This window comes from Lingula anatina, chromosome 2 (genome assembly GCF_051362555.1).
Source record: "Lingula anatina isolate TDL-2025a chromosome 2, LinAna3.0, whole genome shotgun sequence".
Classification (NCBI taxonomy): domain Eukaryota; kingdom Metazoa; phylum Brachiopoda; class Lingulata; order Lingulida; family Lingulidae; genus Lingula; species Lingula anatina.
The window spans coordinates 10,389,286-10,415,336 of record NC_141768.1 but is presented as its reverse complement, the minus strand read 5'-3'; the positions used below and the strand labels follow the sequence as shown (position 1 = coordinate 10,415,336).

At 36.8% G+C, this 26,051-nt stretch overlaps 1 protein-coding gene across 1 annotated transcript; it reads right to left on the bottom strand.

The window, feature by feature from the left end:
- On the bottom strand, positions 1-26,051 carry LOC106176953 (voltage-gated delayed rectifier potassium channel KCNH1). Its single transcript, XM_013559545.2, has 10 exons — positions 24,916-26,051; positions 13,835-14,065; positions 13,351-13,500; positions 12,622-12,761; positions 9,019-9,414; positions 8,381-8,792; positions 5,466-5,665; positions 4,132-4,384; positions 2,878-3,074; positions 1-2,558 (listed from the first exon to the last, which is right to left on the bottom strand). The coding sequence occupies exons 1-10, from the start codon at positions 24,992-24,994 to the stop codon at positions 1,347-1,349; spliced, it is 3,270 nt and encodes a 1,089-aa protein (XP_013414999.2). The 5' UTR covers positions 24,995-26,051; the 3' UTR covers positions 1-1,346.

Below are 26,051 nucleotides of genomic sequence, written 5' to 3'. Positions count from 1 at the left end.
TATTACAGTTTTATTTGCATAAGAATACAGTTGTTTATTGTAAACAAAAATTATATTTCAAAACACTAAACGTGTGTATATAAAAGAAATGTAAGAACATTTTATAGGTACTCTTTGAAGCTATACTCTTTTAAACTCTAGAAACGATCAACTTTCAATAAACGTAAGCTCTGAGTATTGAACTGTATATCAATCTTTGTTACATCGCAGAATTGAAGATAACAGGCAATAGTACCTTTAAGAACTATGTTGCTTGTTGTAAGCAAAAATATAGCTACTTCCTAGAATAATAACAATTCAGCACTTTGCATGCCGAGAGTAGGCCGTTGCATGGTAATTACAAAACAGCGTCCTCTAAACCCACAAAAAGATAAATGTGTTTGCTCTATGGGTAGGTGTTACTAGAAATCGATGTTTGACACTTCACATGAAATCGAAGATAAACACAATGAAAAAATTCAAAGATCAGACTGAGAATAATGATTTTCTAATAAAATAGTAATGAAATGCATCATCACGAAAATGAATTAAACGGATTCAATAAAAAAATTTGTGTGTTAGTGATCAAAAAAAAAAGGAATAAAATGCGCACTTATTACAATGCTAATTTTCATTGAAAAAAAAAAAAAAAACGAACGTCACCACTTACCTTCAGATCCAATTTGAAACATTTATCACATAGATTCGCCTTCGGCCAAAAGGGTAAATTTCGCAGGCGACGATAAAATATCAAACTAAAAGAATTTCTAGGAATAAAATATGCAACCTCCGATGCTAATTTAATAAACCTATATAGATGTAAATAACGTGAGCTTCAAAGACAAGACACAAGAATGTTTAAATGTTAAAATGATGTTTGTATAATGTTAGATTAAAATAGAGACAGAAAATCGACAAAACAATGGGCTCTTTCAAAAAATGGTAGAATTTTGCTATATAACGCCATCTTCAGTCTGCGTTCACACAGGGACATACGCAGCTGTTCCTGTGTATCCATATACACATAGTCTCATATGTAGTGAATGAAATAATCGAGGTGGGCCAAGCATCTGTCCACCGTATGCATACCTCATTTTCTTGAATGTGCTGTGATTTTTTTCCTCCGTCCGAGTCATATATCACAGAATCGTTTGCATACGTACAGAAAAGATAGCGTTCTTTCCCCACCCCTCGTTAGAAGTCCAAATCACAGTTTATCTTGCTTGCACCATTCATACGGCCTTTTGACCAATGACTAGCGAATTCAAAACAAAACGGGCATCCCTTGCCAAGTCTTTAAATATCGACCCCTTCTACGAAAAAAAAAACCCATCAGATCATGCCCAACACTACTGATTCTATCATGGTCAAAGAATGTCTAAATCTCGATCTTTTATCGGTTTCTGATCTTCGTCGTCTGGGAAGACCTGTGGGTGAACTTCGTTCTTCTTCCCAGATGTCTTTCGCTGTTTGTGGGCGTGTCTACCGCCGTCTGCATGGCCCGGCTCACTAGAATCACTAACAGCTGAATGGTTCTCCTGGTCACCTGACGAACTACTATAACCTGCATTCGTGTAATTTCGGGAGGACTTTATGGCCCCCGTGGCAGGTTTCCTTAACGGGACAGGTCCTTTTTGACCTTGTGTTTTAGGTTTAACTCCCTTGGGCGGCCCCAAGGCAGTGGATGGCATTGGCTGTTCTGACGACGTGTTGGCTGTAGGTGGCGTGTAGTCTGATGATGATTTTGAAGAAACCAGCGCGTGATTTGGAGACTCCACCTCGGATAACGGTTCTTCGCTTATTTTATTCGAACTGCCACACGAACTTAATACACTCGTCCTGTTTGATGAAGGGGTCACGTCCCTCGAAAACATTCTTAAAATATCTCCTATTTGTTCATCGATCCTAGTCATCCGTCTATTTAAAGCCGATATTTCGTCTTTGATCTCTAATTTTATGTCATAAAGTGATCCAATAAGCTGCTGTTCAGACGGAGATAAGCCGTGTAACGGCGGCCCGTGGCCCTCCCGACTGCTTCTCCCAGAGCTGTGGGGGGTGGACTCATCGTTTTCAAACTTATTCAGTTTTTGGTCACTTGTGCTTTGTAGGATCCCACTATCTCTTGAATCCGATTTTTTAAGACTCACTAGCGATTTTCCCTCGTCTCCACCCTCGTGATGTTTATTGGAATTAAACATGGCAAATCGCGGTGCCTTTTTCGGGATTGAAGGTTTAGGTGGGGGTGGCGGAGGGGGGTCGTCATGGACAGGTGGAGTGGACGTTTTACCTGCGTCACCGTTCAACATTCGTTGCCATTTTGATACCTTAGGCACAGGAGGGACTGGGCTTTCTGTGACCGTGATCATTTTTGCTTCGCTCCCAGGCCGACTAGACTGCCCTCTGGGGCTGTTATTCCCTTGTTCTCCGTCGCCATGGGGGTGTTTGTCCCCGATTTTTCGGAACTTCGAGATTAATTTTCGAACTGGATGATTGGACGATATGTCAAAGGAGGGGTCGTTTTTTCTCATTTGTTCTAGTTCTTTTTCTCGTTTGACGTCGACTACTTTGCGAAATATAAGCTGAAATAACAAACGGCGCACGTGAATTATTTAGCAATGGAAGAGCCACTATCGCTATATCAAGAAGGAACATGCACACACACATACACACACACACACACACGCCTGCATCTGCCTGCATCTTAACACCAAACTTATTTCAATCACCGAGTCCTTAACATGACCATACTCTGAGACCTCACTATCAGTAACTATCCATATTTTCGTTTTAGTGCAATGATTGTTCAGCTTATATGTTATTAGATGCATTAAGAAAAAAAAAATTAATCATTTTAGAATTGGCGAATGAAAGATTTCCGTTATATATAATCATACTTACTCTGTGTCTCAGGTTGTACGTCAGCGTCAGGTTTCTTGCAAACGAAGAGGCAAAGTTTTGGTAGAAGTCGAGAACCTCCAACAATGGCTCTCTCTTTATGATATGAATGTCACAATACGTCAGGCTTCTAACGTTAGCAGCAGACTGCCCAACTGTATGTTCTCTCCAAAAGAAATCTCCAAAAACATCACCTTTACCTAAAAACAAGGAACAGTCGATATGTACGAAAAGGTACATTAGTATCATTCCTTTAAGAGAACATTTTTGTGCCCTGAATTTTTTTAATAGTTTTTATTTTGAGGCAAGGTCTGCTGCCCAAGAAAGAACGCTTAGGGCAGCACATGTACAAATTGTATGTTTCCCTCTATGCAATTTATTATATAGTTCGAACCAGTAGTCAGTAATCACACACCTATCCTTCCGATCATGTATAGATATAGTGTATAGTATGTATACGTCTTCAAGGACAAACCACATTAAGGCATTTCTTGTCTACTACCCTTTTGTTTGAAATTCAGCCAAGATGCTATGACAAAATGTCGTGTCATTGCACTGAGGTTGCTTAATGGAATACAGCCAAGGAAATACACCATGCGGTGCTCGCTGTTTGCATCGAAATAACACGCAATCACAACACCTGCTCCAACCAACCATATTTAATTCTCAACAAAATATTGACTAGACTCAGAAATCAATGCTTTAAATATGACTTTGGCAGCCTATGTTGTACCTTCATAATTTAAGCTATAAATCAGAGATCGTCTCTGAGAATAATTTAATATATAACTGTGGATGGAGGTAGGTTTACATAACGGAATAGGGGGTTAGCGAGCCCGCTTTTCTGGAACCTATACAGAAGCCAATTGTGTTTCGGTCTTGAAATAAAGCACCAGAACCCTATGAGTGAATGACTTTTTATCGTGTAACGGCATTCGGAAAGCAAGCAGACTTGTATCACCGTTTCTTTTAAGATAAATGGAATGGAATGACTGTGATGAAAGTCCAAAGAAATAAAATATACACGCAATACATCGCACTTACGTTATGCACTGGCTGAGAAACCGATGGGAAAGGTATATGTACAAATAAACAATAGTAATAGACTGAATAAAACATAAATTGTATTAAAATTATAAATCACTGTCTAGCTAATCTGATCAATTTATCAAAAACCTTGTAAACCGTTTTGAAACATCCAAGGTCAACCCTCAGTGTCAGCATTAAAAGAAAAATGTATTGTCAAAAAATACATACTCAAAATAGCAACCACTTCATCGTCCTGAATAACCTCTAAGGAACCACTGACAATAAAGCAGAGTTGGTCCAAAGACTCCCCCTGGTGGTAGATTGTATCCCCCGGGGCGCTGTGCTGCATACTAAAATGTACGGCCAATGCACGTAGACAGCCGTCACTTGCCAGACGGAAAGCGGAATGCTCGTTGAAGACATTTCTGTTGAGATGGACGCAGATATCAGCTTTCATGTCCTTCGGACAGTAGTTTAAAACCTAATATAAATAAATGGAGGAGATACAATTAAAGAAGAATATAAAGCCTACGTCGATTTTTATATGTATATAACTGTAAAGCTAACACGACTGTAGGCTTTCAAACGATTTATTAGCTATTTTGACATATGAAAATAGTAAAAAGAAAACTGAAAATAAATGCCTTGCGATGGAAATTTTTTAAAGCACGTCAATTATAAACCTGCCGTTTTTGTTAGAAACCATTTAGGTGAAATCGGTCTGAAAATACCCTTTATTTTAACTTCTATTAATATGATGAGAGGTAAAAGTTAAAGTTTGCATCCCTTTGGCAAGAGTTTCCAGTCTAGAAAGAAAGACAATCGACGAAACAATGAACATTTGAATGATTTCGAATTTTAAATGAATTATTTTGTGCTAAAGTTACAGGATACGTTGGGTCTCATATCCTTTGGGAAGCAGCATGATACTTACTAATATCTCATACAGAAGAAATCCGTTACAAGAAAATATTCTCACTTAAAAAATATCCGTAAAGGTTGCATCAAATATCAACTGTTATTGACTCTGAATTGTGGTTGAATAACCTGACGCAAAGGTATGCTATCAATAAGCAAAAATTCAAAGAAATCCATTGAATATTCATTGAATTAACAATAGGAAGTTGCCTGAAGGAAATATCATATCTTTTGAAATAGCAGGAGTTTTGTGAACTGAACTGTAAATCCGCCAGTTTCAATAGGTCTGCCATTTTACATTGCAAAAGTGAAGCGAACCTCCTTTTGCTTTTTGAAATAGGACATGAATACAAAAACAGATCATCGAATTACAACATCGAAAGTGTCGTTCGCTGTCCATTTTCTGCTTTCTCTTTATTCATGAACTGTTAATACCGACTATTTTGATAGTTATAAGGTTCGAAACATTAAAGTTAACCTTGCATCTATGTAAGGTAATTATTGCCCCCCCCCCCCTCCGCCCCTCATTAGCGTTTGAAACAAAGTATAACTTGCACTCATCACAATGTAAAGCATTTGCTAAAGAAGGAAATGTTAATGTTATTTTTACCAAATGTTCTTATATGATGTCAGCCCTTAATTACCTTTGCTGTATCAATGCCCTTTGTTACAGCCCAGGTGGATACGACGTAATCCATTACGCGTTCTCCGAGAGCCTTAGGAACATCATGGAGTTTCATAAATTCTCGAACGCTATTCAGCATCTCGTGATAGCGCGCTGTAGATGAAGTGATTTGTTGAAAGATGGTGGTGACATTTCCAAAAATGGTTGCATAGAGTAATGCTGAAAAAAAGGAAAATATACGCATGGGAATGATATACGATAAGTTTTTTATTATTAAATGAGTAATTGTATCTTCTTTGTGCGTAGTGAGATTTACAAGGCGACTGTTTGCGGGTAATGTTTCATAGCAACCGATTATAAACAATGAGAGCAAACGAAGAGAACGTGATACTCAGAGAACACACTAAATAATCCATGCTAAATCGAAAAAATGTGATAGTCACAACGTTTTAAAATGTTATGTAAATGTCTTTATCTTCGAAAATTAATAAAATCATTTATACTATTCGAAGATTTCAAATGTAAAATCCAGTTTTTTAAACGACGTTGATGTCCTAATGTGCCCTGTCAACCCGTACTGCATGCCATAATTATACCTCACTGGAACTAGTGATTTATGTTCGCTATGCGTGACTAAATTAAAAAATACAAGTTACCCTTAAAATTGGTAGATTTTTGATACAATAGAATTGATATTTGAAAACAATAGAATGTCAATGTACTTCATCAATAAACAGGTTCCAAACCCTTTTATCTAGCACTTAAAATAGACCACTAATAAGTGCATCTCAACTTACATTCCGCTAAAAGGACAATGATTCTACTCATGAATACCACTTCAATTACAGGAAAATTTAAGAAAAAGTCACAGGTCTTGTCTTATTCAGAAATTTTCTTTGATTTGTAACATAATGGGAAAATCGTGTCACCTTTTAAGAAGCTAGGTGGTATTTCCTCTACTTAATCGCGGTAGGTATCCAACAGTATTTTCTTGAAATAAATGAGGCCAACGCTGGGCCGCGTAAGAGTGTTGATTATTCACTTCAATGTGCTGAATCTTGGTGTTTGGAAGCACGTTGAGATTACCCGAGTTTACCCGTTATCTAATGTCATTCTTGACAAAATAAAATAAGATTGACATTCCATATTACACGTAACTGGAGAAGGCGAAAATGAGTTTCCTTCGGGGCAACAGAAATGTAAACAATTGTCTCTTTGACGAGACACATACAAAGCTTGTTATTGCTTAAATGAAACACAAGGGCATAATTCGAGCTTGGGTGTCTTATTTTAATACTTATTTATTTGTTTGTTTGTTTGTTTGTTTGTTTGTTTGCTTGTTTCCACGCTGAACTCTTTTCATGCAAAGTGTATATTACTGGTAGGATGTCAGAGAATTCAAAATGAACTTATTTCTGGGTCGCATTGCAAAAAAATATCATTGTAGAAATCAACCAAATCATAAGTGTAGCGTGAGTATCTTCCGACCATAAATCTGCCTTATTACCATCATTGCCTGGTGACGGTTTCAGGCCCATGTTTGAACTTCCGTAGTGCTCACAGAAAAGTCTATGATAGAGAATTCCTGTGGGAAGTAACTTAATCAATTTTAAGTGCCGCATAAGAGGGAACCGATGGTCAGAGAACAAGTGTTGGCAATCGTGTTGACAGGTCCCCAGTGTCGTGCCGGTGAAAGGCAGCAGTGGAGGGAATTGCTACATAGACAAGCCGGAATGAAACCCTTGTTACTGTTGGTATCCGCGCAATTAGTGTATATTGCAATCGAAATAACGTCAGGCTTATATACAGCAAACAATTAATACCGTTGGCAACGTGTGTCTATGGTTTTATTCTATGCAGGGATTGCGAAACTGAGAATTGTAATCAAATATAGAAGATGGCGGAAGCCAATTATATATATTTTTAAGAGAAGGAAGTTGTAAACTTAAGATAAGCTCATTTTGAAACGCGTAGGCCTATATGTTTTATATGCGTTGGGATATTTTATAAGCTAAAATATGCTACTGTAATGTAATTGTAGATGTTTAATATGGAACACAGACGTCAACCATCCTCAAAGCATTTTCGTTATATCCCATGTTGCGTAAGAACCGCAATAGAGAATGCGGGAATAAGAATACACCTTAAAAGTTAGAATTTCTACCCAAAGACCGATCTTTTTTATTCTAAAAGGCATTACCACTACCAGTTTTATCTTGTTTTTAAGATTATCAGTCCTTGAACTAGAATTAACCTGTTAGAAAGGATAAATAGATTTCTTTATGTACTGGATTTGCATTGTAAACGTTTTCGCCCTTCATTGACCCTTATTAGAGTGCAATACGTAGACGTTTTTCACATAGACGACCATGTGTCAGCAGCATGTAGACTAAGACTTTCACTAATGATCTTCCACCGGCTTTCTGACCTTTGCATGTCTTTTGTAGGTCCATTGTGTACTCTGCCATTTGCAATATGTTAAAATGATATATCTTTCTTTTCTAAGAATAAAAACAATCACTAACTGAAAGCGAAACCTATTGGAAGACGTGAACTATTGATTGTGAGTGGAACATGTACCGGAAGTGGTAGGCTATGATCTCAGACTTATGCAACAGGTGTTATACAATGCTTTTTGCTTAGCCCCCTCCCCCTTTCATTTAGAAAACAATTAATATACGAAGATTTAGGTCTCATGCGCCACTTTGTAACATAAAATCAAGGAATAAAATATATATAACGTCCAAAATATTTGGATGCTTCCTTAAGAAACATCTCTGACTCCTGTCGTCAATAATGTAACACACACACACACACACACACACACACACATATATAGGGATATATGAACTGGTTGATATAACTTTTTCTCTAAAAAGAGAAAAAAAGAGTCTCTTAAATTATTCTGATATCAAGTTATGGTCGTATACTTACATCCAGCGATCATCATGAGGATGGTAAACCCTTTCTCCAGCATAGTGTTTGCTGCTACATTGCCAAATCCAACACTGGTCATGCACGACAGCGTGAAATACAGGGCAGTGACGTAGCTCATATCTTTGCTCGGTCCTCCCTCAAACTCACCGGTAGAGTTAGTCTGATAGAACGGCTGCTGGGTTCTGTTGGCCAACAACTGAAGCCATCCGAAAGCCAGGCCACTCTGGACCTCCGTCATGCCTATACTGTACCAGAGACAGGCGAACCAGTGGGCCACCAGGACAAAGCAGAATACCAAGATTACCAGGACTGCTGCTCCATATTCTAAGTAGTGGTCCAATTTACGAACTACCCGCCCCAACCGAAGGAGGCGAACCACTTTTAAGGCACTGAATATACTGCTGATGCTCTGGAAGTGAAGTTTGATATAATCGACTTCTGGACATATTAGAATGGGTTTTGTATTTTGTAATACATTTAAAGTTTGCAAATCATCGTGTTTATGATATTAATCTATGGATTTTACAATTATCTAAAAAAAAAGCGAAATGTTTTTCATTATTGAAATATCAACGATTAAAAATATTCTGTTACATTACACTTATTTCAAACCAAACTTCCAACTGGCAACTTACTTCATCTACGTGTTGGAATGCATTAAAGACATCATACGGGAGACAGGAGAGGAGATCTATAACAAACCAGCTTTTCAAATAGTTCATTCGTATTATTTTTGGATCGGACACTATTTCTCCCCCAGGGCCAACAAATGTTGTATGGAAATTGAGTATGATATCAACGAAAAACACCACATCCACTATACTGTCCACCACGAGCAATCCCACGCCGTCCATAGTTTTACTCCTAAATGCCACGTTATAAGGAACCATTACGGCCGTGTAGAACGTCAATATTAAAATAATCCAATCCCAAGTGGCTTTGAATGCACAGTAGTGAAGTATGATGTGTGGTGGGGTCTTGGGGGCTTCTTGGCGGTATTGAGGTAGGATGTCAGCATTAAAGTTCATTATCTGAAAGTTAAAAAAAAGAAAAGTGCGGTTTGTACATGATAGGGCATAGGTTAACCGTGTCAACATAATGATACGTATTGTTTTAATTAAACGGATGATTATAATGGTGGAAAGCAGAGTAATACCAGCACAGCATGAATAGTAAGAAACAGAACATTTGCGTGGTCACGAGGCAGTAAGCCTCGTGGAAAATACAAATCATGTGAGATTTATAAATGTAACTATGAAGACATTTGTTGTTACGTTTTTCGCAATCTCGAGTGTCGGCTTTTGTTTTTTTTTTGTTTTTTTTTTTTTTTTTTGTTTTTGTAACACAACCACTTCTCCAGTGCGGTTTCCAATAACTGCACCACAAAAGGGATATTGCTTATTTAGCGGTGACTCCAAGACTGAAACCCGAGATGCATCTAAGAGGCTTCTTACCGATGTCGGTTAAGAATGTTTTCATTAAAAATCATTAACGGAAAGTAACAAGGAAATATGGGGTTTACAAATGAACGATATATTTTTGGGAGCTTGAAGTTTCCTTGCAGTAATGAGAAAGGATATCCCTACATTAAAATTATTTCTAAACAACAAGGGAATACAACAAGAAGCGGTATGATTTATAAATGACGGGAAGTGTGTTATTACTCACTTATCCACCATTAGTATATCCCGTTTATCAACACAGAACGTTACGCAGACTGACACATTTGCCCAGTAATTTCCTAGGGGATGTCGTCTGAGCCTAAACACACACAGCTTATGTGTGACTAAGGAGCACATACACAAAGGAATTATAAATCACTATTTAACCAAAATTGTTTAAAGGGAACAGTCAATAATTTTCTCCATTTATCTGTCATATTTAAGTTCCAGCAAAAGCAGATAAAAACCGGAAAGTTGACACTGGAGAGTAAAGAATGCAGGTATTCCGGAGTTCATTAGGCAATGCTTTCTTTGAAGTCAAGCATTGAAATCTGTCATGCAAAAGACTTTTTAAAAACGATCTCCATTCTTTTGATGCCTAATGGAATTCTCCATCTCTGTAAAGAAACTTCCGGTGACATGGGTAGATAATGGGCTCAGTAAACCCAGCAGCGATGTATGCCTTTTGGTGTGTATATGAACACCCTGCGTTTCTGGCAACCATTTACCTTCATACTCGCTGGAGGTGTATGGAATCGACTTTCAAACTGAATGGAAGAAAACCAAGAGTAACCACGTTTTAGTTACCAGGAATTAACGGTAGCACGCCTTTCCATTAGAGATATTGATTTTCAAAATTAACATCAGCAATATCTATTGTGTTGACGAAATTATCAAGCGCTTAGGTGACACCTAGTCTTCCCATTAAATGAAGTTCTCGTATCACTTGTGTATTTGTTTCCAGTATAAGTCAAAACTTAATTGAATATTACTTTGATCCACACCTTTGTAGTAATTCAAGTGATGCATTAAGCTCTGCAGAACGTCGTGCTCAAGTCTAAATTACACAGTCAGCTAAGTCATTATGTCTGAAACTGAATATTTCGACTGACTGAATCCAACAGATCCAAAATAAAACTTACTGCGTTGTTGGTTGTATGTGTTTTGTTCCTTTTTAAGAAATACGTAACGTTATTTTCCCTTGTTAGGAAAAACAGATCCAAAATATGGATTAAGGGGTATTTTTTCATCCAGTTATCTGCCGTTTCTATTATAGCCTCAGTTTCATTTCTGATAAATGACCTCATCCTCCCCTTCTTCCATACTTTAGTCAACTACAGTTAAATGTTTCCAGATTATTATGGAATATCGATATCGGAATAATTTGTTTGTTTTGACAAATATACGATTTGAGGTTTAAATAAGAGCTCTTTGTAGAAAATTTATAAGTGAAATTACACAGTTATTAGGATCCCAGCCTCATATTCTGAGAATTTTTCATGGGTGACTTGTAAACCAGGTCAGTCCAGCAACCATTTTAAACTACGAGTCGATTGTAGAAAATTCTAGTTCTAGAAAAGCAACTGTTTATTGAAATAATCTTAAATTTGTTGAATATGGGTTATTTACAATGTTCATATTCCCAATTTTATTTAAATTTTATAATTTAACATTTATAACAATACATTCCAAAATGAGTAGGATAACAAGCCAATTCAAACCAATTCAAAGAATCATTTTCCTAATATCCCCCCTCCCCAAAAATCATTTTTCATCCGTTTGGGCTTCTCAGGCAATTTTCCATGAAAATGAGTCCTGTTGGATACTTTTCATCATATTAGCACAAGAAAGATTAATAAAAAAACCCTGAAAAATCTTACAGCTCTCATGTTAAACAATTGTTCAAAACATGTGGCAGAGGCTTGAACTAGACTAACTATTGAACCATCTCTTGTTGACTGGGAGGCGCAACGTTTGCCAGCGTTAATAAGGCGACCTTAAACTTGAACAGATTTCCAGACCAATGACTTAATGGCATATTGCCTTTAAATGGTGGGTTAAACAACCATTGTCAGTTTGATCCCTTGCCTGACGTTGCATGCAGTTGTCATGGTAACTGACAAGTGTACAGTGATAACTAAGATTTTTCCGTGTGTATTGACTTACAGCAGACAAACCAATGTTACGTGTCTTAAGCTTATACACCTTGGCACACCGCATCAATAATTTCATTATTCCACATGATGAATCGGCTTTTCGGTACCTTGAATCAGACACGCGTCTCGGGAGGCATTTAAGCTTTTGCGTTTTTGGAATTGGACGGGGACTTTGTTTTTGACGATGTTACATTTGATTTATCAATAATAAAATAATAATAGACTGCTGTCGTTTGGAACCTTGTTTTAAACCTCACATCACCAGTCTTCGCACGACTATTGCAACAAGTATTTACCTCTTTTACTTGTTGCTTCATGTATATTTACTAGATTTTTTATTTCAAACGCGGGGTTTAAAGGACAAAAGCGTCATAGTTAACTCTACAATTGGAATTTATACACAAATCACTATACACTCTCTCTCTCTCTCTCTCTCTGAGTGTGTGTGTGTGTGTGTGTGTGTTACAAAATTTGAAAAATGTTATCTGCACAAGTATAGCACAAGTAGATCTAACTAAACTGCAATCAAATAGAGCAGCTACATGTTTACCCCTGCCAGATCATTTCATCAACCCCCTGTTGCGGAAACCACGATTGTAACATAAGAATCATTTTAAACAATAAGAAAGATAGTACTTACGTGCGCCAAAGAAAAGGGTCTGTTGTTGTCTTGAGGAATTTTCGAGGTGGTAGCAGGGGCTTGCAGCTGGTTCGAATACTGCAGTACAACAGATTTATTTCTTGTAACTGACCGAGCAAGTCTGGCAAACTTACTCAACCCTGAAAAATATGACAGTACGTTTTGATAATTGACAAACTGTGTTAAACCTATGATTCCTCTAAAATAGATGCAACATGTGTTTCATTAAAATCAATTAAAAAAAACTTGATTACGTTTTGCCACAGGATATCGCTTTAAAATGATCCATGGGTTCGAACATTTCCAGTTTTCTTAAAGAACACAACCAGCGCATGTTGTTATCGTTTGGCGTTCAAATTAAATTGAATTCAGTATCCAAGCTGTGTAATTTAGTCAGCGATTAATGTAAAGAAACTACTTGTCTCGGATAAATTACGATAACCACTCAAAATGAAATAACTTGCGTTTTATATGTCCCTTGACACCCATAGATGTCATCGTGAAGGATGGTGACGTAAACACCTCATGTTCAATCAGTATTTTTTCAATTTACTTTTGTACAGAAAAGAACTAATTTCATTGCTAAGTTTCACATTCATTTCTATCCTTACACAAAGGCAATGAGGCGTGAACTGGTGAAAACAGCTCGTGAAAGATTGCTTTCCTTCCATACTTTTAACTGTGCTGTCGTAGAAATGTCACCACAGTTTCTATCTCCACTGCACTTACCCTTTCCGTCGTCTTCGCATATGGGTCGTTTCAAAGCAGTGATGTCCTTGAATGTCAAAAGAAACAATACAACTTGGTCCTTTTCATTTTTGATAGGTGCCACGTGTTCCATGAGCCAAAGTGGTGTCCCTGATAGCAGTGCATGCCCCCCTTAAAGAATAAGGGAGATGGTCAAGACGTAATAAAACATGATTGATCATTTTTGTCCTTTCGCAATATAGTTGTATCTGAGAGTGACGATCTAAAGAAAAACGTTTAGAGGTCACAGAAATAATGTTACAAATTGACTATCAAATTCAAAACACGTCATAGATTGGCAAATATTGAATTAGTTCAATAGGAAAAGGGAATTATTGTCTGAACATTACAGAGATACCAGAAAGACGTAATTAGATTTGCAATTTTAAACTTAGTAGACCAAAGTTCGAAAAAATTGGTTCGATAGTTTCCCACATATTTTCATCGGCATCAAGAAGAACCTTACTGTTCTTTTTATAAAGCAGTATTTCCACTTGGATCTGTTCCCATTCTTCCAGAGCCGTCTGGATTTGGGTAACGGTGTCCGGGTCTGTCCGCTCACCGTGCATGAAAGCACAGTTACAGCTCTTCTGCATAACCTCCGCCCGGGTGTAGCCCGACAGTTTACAGAAACCTTCATTGCAGTAGACAATGGGGTAATCAACAATCTGAGCGTTGGCTAGGAGAAAACTGCTGTCTGTAATAAAGAAAAAAAAAAGCTTGACTACGGAGCTTTGTTAGTATCGTATTAACTTTTTTTATTTTCATTTAAGTTTTATGTTAAGGAATTTTCACCGAGGTGAAAATTATTTCTACCGCGGTGAAAATTATTTTCACCGTGGTGAAAAATAATCTACACCGCGGTGGAAAATAATTTACACCGGGGTGGAAAATAATTTTCACCGCGGTGGTAATTCCTGGCCATCTTGGCCCGGGTAATGCATACATGTAGGTTATACGAATCCAACATTTACCAGATGTCTGGAAAGGACGTTGATAAAGACAAGCACATGCACATGCACGCGGTTTAACCGTCTATGTGCCAATCATCCCAGTAATCTGGAGGAAGCGGGCAGTATTCGAATAGATTAAAAATCACCGAAATGCTGCAATGTTGTACGTGGCTTTTCCCTTTATAATAACTTGTGTATTATTGGGAATATTGGTAGAAAGAAACCTTTCCGAAGAAACCGATATTACATCTATTAAGATAAGATCTAAGAAACACATCACAAATATATTTAACGGCAGTGGCACCACGAACAGATCCACCAACCTTGTGTGTATGTAACAATAGCATGCACCGTGACGGAATCTGGCAAATGTAAGGTTCTCATTACCTATTCATCACCCGGGCCGAGATGGCCAGGAATTACCACCGCGGTGAAAATTATTTTCCACCGCGGTGAAAATTAATTCCCACCGCGGTGTAAATTATTTTCACCGCGGTGTAAATTATTTTCACCGTGGTGAAAATTATTTTCACCGCGGTGAAAATTCCATAAAATAAAACTTAAATGAAAATAGAAAAAAGTTAATATGATACTAACAAAGCTCCGTACTTGACTGAGGCTGTATATTTGTGTGAGTTTACAAAGCTTGATCACACACACACACACACACACACACACACACACACACAGGACAAGAAATAGAGAGAAAAAGAGTGAGATGGGTGGAAGGATGGACGGACAGACGTCGGATGACGTACAAATGAATATAGCATATGTATCGATATACGAATCGGCCCTAGTTTGATGGACCGATGAATGGATGAGAGATAATAGGAAAGATGAAGATGGGGAACGTGACAGCAGTGTTATTGGCAGTATATGAAACAAAATCACGCTCATACAGTACGGTCGTGTGTACAAATAAGTTAGATTCAACCCGTGCTTTATATGTTTTTAACATGTGAAGCAGTAAGTTATTTCATTATTCCTGACAGAATATTCTGAGATAAACCATGACTTAAAACACAGTGAATTCACAAATGATCTGTGCGTTTAAATCTCATTGTGATTTATCATCCAATCTCACACCAAGCAGATGCAATCAACGTTGTTTTACTTTCAGTTGCCTCGTGCTGAATGTTTTTTCTACACCTCCGCTAATCAACTGTTAATAAGTTGTCAGGCACGTCAATACTTTATATTCTGTATATTATAGATATTAATATGATTCAATGAAGCCTCTTACCGTTCATGTCTTTTAACCGCAAATAGAGCTCTTATTTCAGCAACAGTCACGTAATGCCATATATACGCTCGCACCTGGTTCTTTGTTATACAGAAACAGAGGAATATCTGCGTTCAGAATCGGTAGATAAAATGAAATCGGTTTAGGCCTAAAATGCTCAGCAGGCAAGCAAATTGATTCTTAAGTGGTTTAAATGTCTGTGCACAGGACAGGATACCAGAGATTTCCACTGTGCCTCAGAAATGATTTTTGATGAATTAGTTTGTTGTTGTTGAGATTGATACTCCATCTTATTTTGATATTCTGTTTGAAAATTGGATAATTAAGAAAACAACAATATCAAAATCCCTGACAACGTGTTTTTTTAATATCTAAGCACAGATGCAGGCATCGAACACAATGAGACTGAAAAACACAAAAGAAATGACAATGTGAAAGGAGTTTTGATAGAATGATATCGTTTGACGAACCTTTTGTTATATTTTGCCGTCAGCACTATAGGATTTGTAATATGGGGATTACTTTACTTGTTCTTTCAATAACAACTTATAAATAATCTCAAGGCAGAAACAAAAATTGTTTTCTAACGACAAAGGCAAATAATATTTTAAATATATTTGGTCACCTCCATTAAAGTCACAAACCAGTTAAGTCGAATGTATTCTTGTTGACATTATTCCGGATTGTCACAAAAATAGAAATATACAAGACTAGCATTTCCGAGAAATCATATATCATCAACTGTACAATAAGTGTGTATATCTGTCTGATCTGCCAGGCGATTATATGGATCACTTTGCGATTATATTGATCCAAGCACTCATATTTATAACTACCATGTGACAAGGTATACAAGTATTATACCCACAGAGATCCACAAATTTATTACTTGCAAACAATTGATAGCAGTTCTACAACAACTTAATTTCAAAGATAACTAATTCCATTAGAACCTGGTAACCGTTGTATCTGCGCGTGCGTGCGTGCGCGCCCTTGCGTGTTGGTTTAAACTGCATTTGAGTGAGTGAACATGAGTAAATGTGGTTGGTGTGGTTCTGTGCGCTACACATGACCCTCTGGGTCAACTTTGCCCCATATATCACTTTTTTTATTCTGGTAATAAATGGTGAAATGAATATCAGCGACTTGTTTCTCTCGTACGAACCAGTGCCCTTACACTAAAGGTATTGATTATCCAAAGGATGATGCATATGTCAACGGTTTTATCATGTCAGTGAATGAGCACGTAAACGTTAAACGTCATAAACATGCTACCTTGACATGATGAGTGGCATTAATGGCGAACGCTTTTTATGTATTTATTACTGTGGCATGAATCTCGTTTAAGTACATTCGGCGTTATGGCAGTTGTATTCTGTTTTTAAGGTCTTTGCCCGTTGTCACGGTTTTTGCCAGATATCATATTCTTGAGACATGCTTTGCTTTAGAGATTTTTTAAAAAGATTATTTGCTAGTACCCAGGTTTTTTTTAGATCCATTGATATCGTCCAGAAAGTATTGTACACCGATGTCTTCCTTCGACATCTGCTGCAAGAAGGAATCATCTACAAACCTCCGGGGACTTACAGATTTATGGTTTGTACAACCTGATGACAGAATGCTTGATTTATTGGCAAACGTGATTTTACCAAACCCTTAACTCCAAAGGGATCTGATCTGAAGGCAAATTTAAAGCAACAATCGGACTTTGTTTGGTTCGTACACTGGATGGTTTTAATTGATACAAAAACCGAAGTCAGTGATGCGGAAGCATTCTCCCTTGACATTTATAAATTCACGTAAAGTCTTGTTCAAATGTTCATTCTGGTTAGGTAATTGTCATTGCACAGACCTATATTTCTGAGGGAATTGTATTTCCCGTATCATGATTTTTAAATGCTGTTTATGTTTTTCTAACACATGTTGTTTCTTGTTATGGGGATGTTCTTGGTTATGTCTTTCTACAAACATGTGTGGTCGATTGCATTTAAATTTAGGGAGAGAAGTAATGTGTACAAATTGCAAATCGCATGCCATGCTTTTGGTATGATTGAAAAGTGCTTGGGAGAAAAATGACTTTACATGAAAGACGCATTATGTAATAACTGTAGAAAGCAATTATTTTTCTTCTGGTAGACAAAGACCAACGAGAAACAAAGGCACATGTTTTAAAGTAATTACATTATCAACAATTTCATTAGAATAACCGAGTGAGTGTCCTTCATTTACTCTTTTTCTATGACAACAAGACGATCCAAAGGAAGATTCAATATTTACTGTAATGTTACACCAGGCAACTGGTGTGTCGGTGACGTGAGCAAGATTTTAATCAAATGAAAAAAGAAATAACTGCTGTTAATCTACACATTGGAATCGATTGCTCAAGAGAGCTGTGAATCTCTTGGGAAGGGGGGTGTCTGCATTAAACGGACCGTTTGAAACATATGACTGTCATTAACATAATTCTACCGTAGGAGTTCACTGAGATCCGCAACATTAAGTCCAGTTGTCCTTTCCTACGATATATAGATAGTGATAAAATGGAAGGGCTTGCCCTAAGAAAAAGGTAAATGTGCGCTAGCTCCCTTATAAATGTTATATGACGCATGCTGTGTGAAGAAGTAATTCCGTTTAGTTGATTGGCGGATGGTGTGTTTTTTAAGTATTGGCATCATTTCTGTTCAATTGCCTAGATTAATCTTTAATCCTAGTGATAGCATGGAACAATAACTCTATTATGTACCATTCTACTCCTTGGACGGTAAAACAATTGAGAAACTTTTTTTGCAAATCTCGCTTGTACAGTTTTCATGTTGACTATTGCATCACGAAATCCAGTGATTTCAAGTATGGGTCGCTGAGAATTCCAGGAAATCTCAATAGCTTTTTTGAAATTCCCCAAAAGCTAAACCTAACAAAATCGATGGATTCTTCATATCTTTGTATAACACAAGCACATCTGCTGTTTTGTTTTGGGGTACTGGGAAACCATAATTTAAAAAGACGCCACGGTTGAACAGCGACGTCCCAAAGCTCAAATACACTTTATGAGAATTCTAAGAGAGTGTTTTTCTCCTCGGGAAAATCTACTGTTTGTTTTAAGACCTGCCCAGAATACGGCGTGAAAGCGTGGCACCCTGATTTGGATTTACTAAATGGAAAGTCCAAAATTTTATCCTACCAGAAAATGTTTTTAAAATCTCTTATCTTGAGACTATACAATTAGAAAATCAAGTATCTGTACAAAGCAGTCATAATGAACTCAGTCGTAAAATGCTTGAAAGTGTGTGTATAGAAGGACAGGCTAAGCCATTTATTATCAAAAGTGAAAAGAACATTAGTATACCCAAAGACACAATTTTTGATCTATACTCCGAACTGCTAGATCTGCAAAAATTTATCCCTTACAAACTTTAATGTATAATCTAAGTTGATTAAATTATTTTAGGGAAGTTGATATATTTTGATCACTGAATCAATCTTTTATGTTTTAGTGGATAATTTTATAAAGGATTTTTGTTTACTTCTGTCGCTCTTACATAGTATATATGCAATCCAAATTTTAGTTGCAAGAATAAATAGTATTATATCTCTTAATGTAATTAGAAATCTCTGCAGCGGAGGGACTTTAAAATGGGGTTACATAAGATAAATGAAAGTAGTTATAGTGCTGGCATTACTTCAACAAGCACCTTGAGGCCCCAAAATTAGAATCAAGCACATTAAATATTCCAAAATCTTTGCCAAAATTGAGTTGTTTCTCTTTCTGACCCGGTTACGTCTGTTCCAATTATACAAATGTTCACAGAAGCCAAGCATGCACGAACGGAACTGCTCTGCTTCAGACTCTACAAATGTTTCTTCAAGCTATTATATGTACATTTAAGGACTGCCTGTTTGTCTGTCTTATCACCAATCTATCAACATATAGTATTTATCTGTAGTAGATTACCAGTGTATTAGCGTTGCCGTGTACGGGCGACGCTCTCATGTACAAAGAAATCAATGGGCCATTGAGGCCGTGTTTTTCTGTAACATTTCCGGAAGATATCATTGAGTTTCGACAATGGCCCCCGGAAGCATCATAAAAAACTGAGTGGATCGATCTATCTTAATCATAAATAGCTACCTGGCAGCTACCCATGCTTTGTATGTCTAGTTACCAGTAGTGGGACTAGGCACAAGAACCTCGAGTGGGTATTCTGCCATAAGAGTGTTTGCAATTGCACTAATATACAAGCATTCATAAGGGCTAAAAGTCGTTTTAGCGTACTCATTTTTGAATAACCATACACTAACAATTGCTTCTGTATACATTGATAGCTGTTTTAATAAATCCATACAATGATTTCACTCGTTGGCCTGTGGCAAGGAGAATGCACGTAAAAGGTGCCAAATAACAATACAAATAATTTGCTTGTGAAAAGCTTGCAGAAATATGTCATTCTGCTATTATGGGAAATCAAATTAATGTTGTAATGGGAAATACTGAGAAAGATACATTACACCGACTGTAAGAAGACACTATCTCGGCCATTTGCATTGGCAGCTTGGGATAAAAATACCATATCTCGCGGGATTCTTTGATGTCCTGTAAGTGTTTTTAAAAACTAACAGTAACCCTCAGACAGACAAAAAAAAGTCCCTTGAAAACTACTCTTTTAAATCAACTTAAGTGTACTCACAGCCAGTAATACAAATCCTAATAAAAGATGAATGGGAATGCATACACGTATTGGAGCAAATTGAATTCAGAGAGGACAGGTCTCATAGCAAAGTTTCCGTTCATCAGTCCAGGTTTCCGACGGAATAAAGGATGCTGACCCAGGTTGTGGATCGCTTAACTAGAAATTAACTTGAAGAACTGAAAATTCTAATTCCGCCCTTGTTTTATTGCGTTTTCGTTTCTGTAAGCTAATTAACAGACCATAAGAGGTGATATATTACGGTGATAATCTTCAGTAAACCAACATTTTTCGATTAGTTATCGATTTTCACGCAATTACATGAGCCGTCCATAATTTAAGTATCGAATTAGATTGGAACTGGCTGAGAAGAGAAAAACAAACTCCTCAAGCATTTTAAGTTTGTTCTTGATATGTATTTGGGGTCGTTGTTATCAACTTTGTATTTGATTGCCCAGTGTCACTATGTACTTTACTCCCACAAACCATTACACTTTCCTGATGAGAAAATAGCAAAGATTGACAAAGAGAAAATACCATACACTCCTCAGAAAGTGTCTTATATTGGAGTCTCAACATAGGTCTACCAAGATACTCTGTGGCGTATTGGATAACCTAATAGGGTAACAAGAGTAGCGAAGAAATTGGGCGTGTGACGTCGGAAAATCTATTTTCATATAAATTAGCGACAGTCGTAAAACCAAATCTAAGCATTATTTGGAAGCAAAAGACACGACACGTCGACTATTGTAATGACAACTTATTTGCTGCTGTTTTTTTTTTTAATTCTAGAAACCAAAGCCAAAATGAACAATAAGTCACAGCATGGTGCACGTTATAAATATTGGGTGGCAAATCGAATAAAAGGGCACCACGTACCTTATTTTATCAGCCTTTGCTGATCTAATTTCATTTCTTAAAACAAGTGACCAAACACATAATAAGTGTAGCTTTTTTATTGTATTCCCGAGCGTGACTCGTGCACAGATATTTCAAATACGAGTTAACCAAGGCAATTAATCATTTCCAAAGCGTATGAAAAAGTTATAATCGAACATTGTAATTCAATTAAGCTTTGTCATAATCTACGCGCAATGGAAAAGGCTAAAATGGGCAAATAAACAGTTTTAGGTTCTAAAGCTTCACAATCATTAGTTTCAAGCTTAACAATTGTCAAATTGCTTTTTCGTGTCGTTCCAAAGTTTTCATTGACGAACAATTTATCAAAGTGACATACTTAGAACGGTTTCAGAAACCAAAAAGCAATGTAAGTAATGTAGTAAGGAAAAATCGAGCGAAGAGGCGGGATGATGAGGTTAGTTTTTTTAATATGATGTACCATGTCGGCCGTAGAATATTTTTATTAAAAGAATTTACCATTCAACAGAATAAGTTATATGCTATCTTGTGAAAGTTTTGACGTCGCTTTACGCACCTATCTTTATTGTTTGACCACTATCAAAAACATGCTAATATAGATGACATTGAACTTATTAGCAGGATAATTCAGCGTGAAATATTTATTAAAAATAGATTAGAACCTTGCGTGACTGTAATTAATAAATATTGGCGCCTAAAGGTGTTTTTATCGTTACTGCATAAATACCTCGAAGAAATATCCGGTTGATTTCTTTCTGCTTTAACCACACATGCATAAACTTGTGTAACAGTATCAAAAGCCCTGTCATTGTTTTAAGATGAATATATTTCATTATTATCTAATGTCATAGCACAATCTTATTTGTCACATGCAAATATTTAGGAACTAACACGTTTGGACATTGCCGTCCATTTTGAATTGGCAATCATTGTTCTTTAGATTTAAGGTAAAATACCAAAACACGAACAAGGTCTGTAAACAACAAAAAGAGATTAAATCTACCCTGTAATTTTCGTATCGAAAGCATTCCCTCTATACCTGATAAAACCTTTATTGAAAGAGAACTGTTTATCATTCGAAGCGGTGGATTGTTTATCTATCAGTACTATGACCCTAGGAGTGTTGACACATTGGAATACCAAGTAAACCGCCTGGCCACTAATTAATGTTCAAATTCAAGAAATTCTAACCATAATTAACACGTCATTGGAAAAGAGAAATTTGCAAAGCCGATTTGCATTTTTCCCCAATGTCGCAATTTTAACGTCCTCGGTAAAATGATATTTGTGTAAATGCAAAGGGATTTAGTCAGTGAACACTGAAGATTTATCTTTTATTCAAAAACTGCATGTAAAGTTTTTTACGGTTTTTGTCTAACCTTGTCTGTAACCTTAACAAGAACGTTTTCAACATCCAAACAAAGTTGACCAAATTGTATTGAATACAAATACAAGAAAAAGAGCAACAACAAGAACAGCAACGAAAACAGGGTGGCGACTCGAAGAAGAAAACAACAACAACAATAATAATAAGAACTGAATAATAAGACCGTTTTAATCAAATGTATGTGATAGAGTATTTTGAATATCTCGATATTAATGCTGCATATGAATCTAATGGAATCAAAAATCCAGGAACTGGTTTCCAATGACTACGTCACGCCTTCTTTACCGGGTTTCCTCCAAGTCCACACTTTCATACATATAAAGGAACTGCATCGTTCCGCTACGATAGGACATGTACTAATTTTCTAGAGAAACTGATTTTGCATTCGTAAGATAATGATTGTTTGAATATAATAAGAAAGAGATATTAGTTTTACCTTGAAGTACTGCATTTGAAGAACCAATTTCAAACAGTAAAAAAAAAAAAACACATTTGTGGTGATTTTCAGCTAGCATATCTTCGTTTTACATTTGCTTTAAAGGCTTATTGGTTTTATAACCACTAACATTCTCGATTGACATATGAAAAATATTTTTATTATAATTCTTTTCTGGTGTTTGCTAGTTAATAATTTTCTGTAAAAGCAACTCGTACATAACTACACCGATGCACAGCCAACTTTGGCTTTGACCTACGATAGAACATTCTAGATACCGTTTTATGGTGCACTGCGTAGTTTCAAAACTGCGTCACTCTCGATTTTGTACACTTTTGTTCATACAGTTTAAGGGACATAGAAATAACTGTATCTGATGAAATCAGACTTCATTTTCTCGAGGTTTTGTCAAATATTGTGCTTCATTTCATTTTATTATAGTATTTTATATTGCTCGGACACGAGTCAGCAAAAGTGGAAAAAGCTCTTCTTGATAGAGGAACATATAAAAGTCTTAATTAGATTCGTTTGCTAAAGTCAAATTATTCACGTTGCAGTCTGACAGGCGACTTCCCCATACAGCAATATAAGGTAGACTCGCGATTCATCAATGAGAAGGAATTCCAATTGAAAACATTGAACCCGGATTATACCAATATTACTCTACTGGGTTTGAGTGACGAAATCCCTTTTACGAAAAGAGATAAATCGCCCATTGTATAAATAAAACCAAGAATCTTTTTTTTTTTTTTTTTTTTATCTAAATGAGACTTTATATGATAGCTAAAAAAGAAACATCAGTGCTGTATTATACCACTACTGAAAAAAAAAAAAAACGTGAATAAGCAGTACCTACGCGGAGAAGTTTTGTTTTCGGAAAGTTCAATATTATATGGCTGAACAAAATGCCCTTTTAAAAGCAGATCCTTTATTATTTTTCACTGTGTTGTTAAAAAGGGTTTGAGTGACAAAACACCCTTTTGCTAAAACAGAAAACAGAACTTTTTTCAATATTGCGTTGTGTGCAATAGACTAACGCCTGTGAAATAATCAATTGGTCGCGGTTTTCTATCAATGGTATAATGACAGTGAACACTTGGCGTAGCTAAGGTGGGTTTTTTTGATAACACGAAATGACACAAACAGACACTTGATCAGAGGTAGGTGGAATATTGATATATCAGTTCTTTTTTGTTTTGTTTTGTGGCATGACGCTTACTCGTTTGAGTAATGAATACAAAACACGAAAGATATAAAAACAGCTATTTTTCCTCTTTTGTCTAAAAATCAAGTGTGGTGGGTATTGTGGATATTGGCAAATTAACTGAACCAGTAACTTATATTTTCAATGTTATAAGTTTAGAGTTAAATTCAGTTCAAAGATTTGCAAGTTAGTGTGTCTTACGCGAAGAAGAGTTGAGATCATATACACCGTATGAAAGATCCCTTTGAGGCACCGCCACGTTTGTAACTGAAGTTTGTCCAATCCATGGTGCTTTTAGAAAACCTTTTTTTCGAAAGATATCAATAATTATTTATATGTCAGGACATTCGAACAACGACTTTTAAACTGATACGAGTCGTCCCTGGTCTCCGTTTCATTTTCATTGCATCCAAATCTACGCCATAACATTTGTAATTGAAAATAAGGATGACTGTGCTTAGCCAAGACAAAAATTAAGATTTCTTTCGTCTGAAACAGAAGAGCTTATCACCTCCGTTTGCTGACCCCCCCCCCCCCCAACAAAGAAGAAAAAAGACTTGTTTTAAAAAAGTGTACCGGCTTTATGACCGATGGAAACCTAAAGAAAAAAAAAAACAAATATGGAATGTAAACAAATGGAAGCTAGCGCCGCCTACGCCTAAAACTGAATGCGCAACATTTCACCAACCACGAAAACAAAAGCAAAAGATACATATCGTAAATATATATAATTAATGTGCCTGACAGTTGTACTTACGTTGTCCGTTAGATCTACGAATTATATTTTCTAAAAACGTGTTCTGTGGTGCAACTAATCCTCGTTTGGTTCCATGCATTTTGGGTGATATATAACTATTTTACTCCTTTGGTGATCACAAAGCTTTCCCAGTAATCATAGTAATGAGACATTCTCTTTTATAAACTCGAAGTGTGAGGCGGATGGTTATGGGTAATTGGTGGCATATTCTGTGGTATAAGGGTAGTCCGTGTCAAATACGCTATTCCCAAAATTTTCAATTTTCCTGCCGCTGATGAGTCCCTGACACCGTGAAATAAGAAGGTTCTCCATGATTGTTTAATCCATATGGCGGCTCAGTGGTTAAGTACTGACTCCGCGAGGTTGTTTCTGGTTGTGATAACAGGTTTGGTCGGCACTAAAGCCACTGCGTCTCTGGATCAATTCGCAAGTAATTTTTGCAGTCATCTATTGCCAACGCATGCGCACTATACATGTCGTGTGACAGGTAGGCCTCATCTGTAATGGAGAGGTGTCCAATATAGTTAATTAGGCGGTGATGTGTTTTGTATCGATTATGCCTAGGGGCGTCAAAGAAAGAGGCACAATGCCATGCATGAAGAATATAATTCGGCACCGTCTTAATCCAGTCAATTGATGTTTACCTGAAGTTCAATATAAGACGTGAGAAAGAAGGTTTGGTATCTATTTTTACCAAACAGACAGAAGGATTAAGTTTTGACAATAACACAAAACAAGTCGTGCAAAGGGGATCTGAATGCACAAACAAAGCTTAGATAGATGTTGTGTATGTACTAAGAGTTTCCGACGGGAACAGTTCATTGTAACATCTCCATGCTAAAAGTTGCTTTACGCACGGGCATTTTATCAAATTGGTTGCCGTTTACATAACCTATAGTTGCTATATGTTGCTATACACAGACACACGCACATATATACACGTACACAATAAACACATAGCCCCCGTAATGTTCTTATTGACTCCATGCACCAAGAGCTCAGAACTCACAAGGGAATACCGTCGAACAATGGGGATGTTCGCTTATAATAACGAAACAAGGTAGCATCCTTTTGCAACAAAAGCATCAAATCGTCCAAACCCAACTACGTGCGATTTATCAATAATTTCACTCGAA

What these genes read in the sequence shown, in the direction of transcription:
- LOC106176953 (XM_013559545.2), bottom strand. Translation starts at nt 24,994, where the DNA reads ATGCATGGAACCAAACGAGGATTAGTTGCACCACAGAACACGTTTTTA. An exon ending in GACCCTTTTCTTTGGCGCAC is followed by an intron (nt 9,415 to 12,621) that starts GTAAGTACTATC and finishes TTTAACTTTCAG; the next exon opens with ATAATGAACTTTAATGCTGA. An exon ending in AGGGCATTGATACAGCAAAG is followed by an intron (nt 4,385 to 5,465) that starts GTAATTAAGGGC and finishes TATTTATATTAG; the next exon opens with GTTTTAAACTACTGTCCGAA.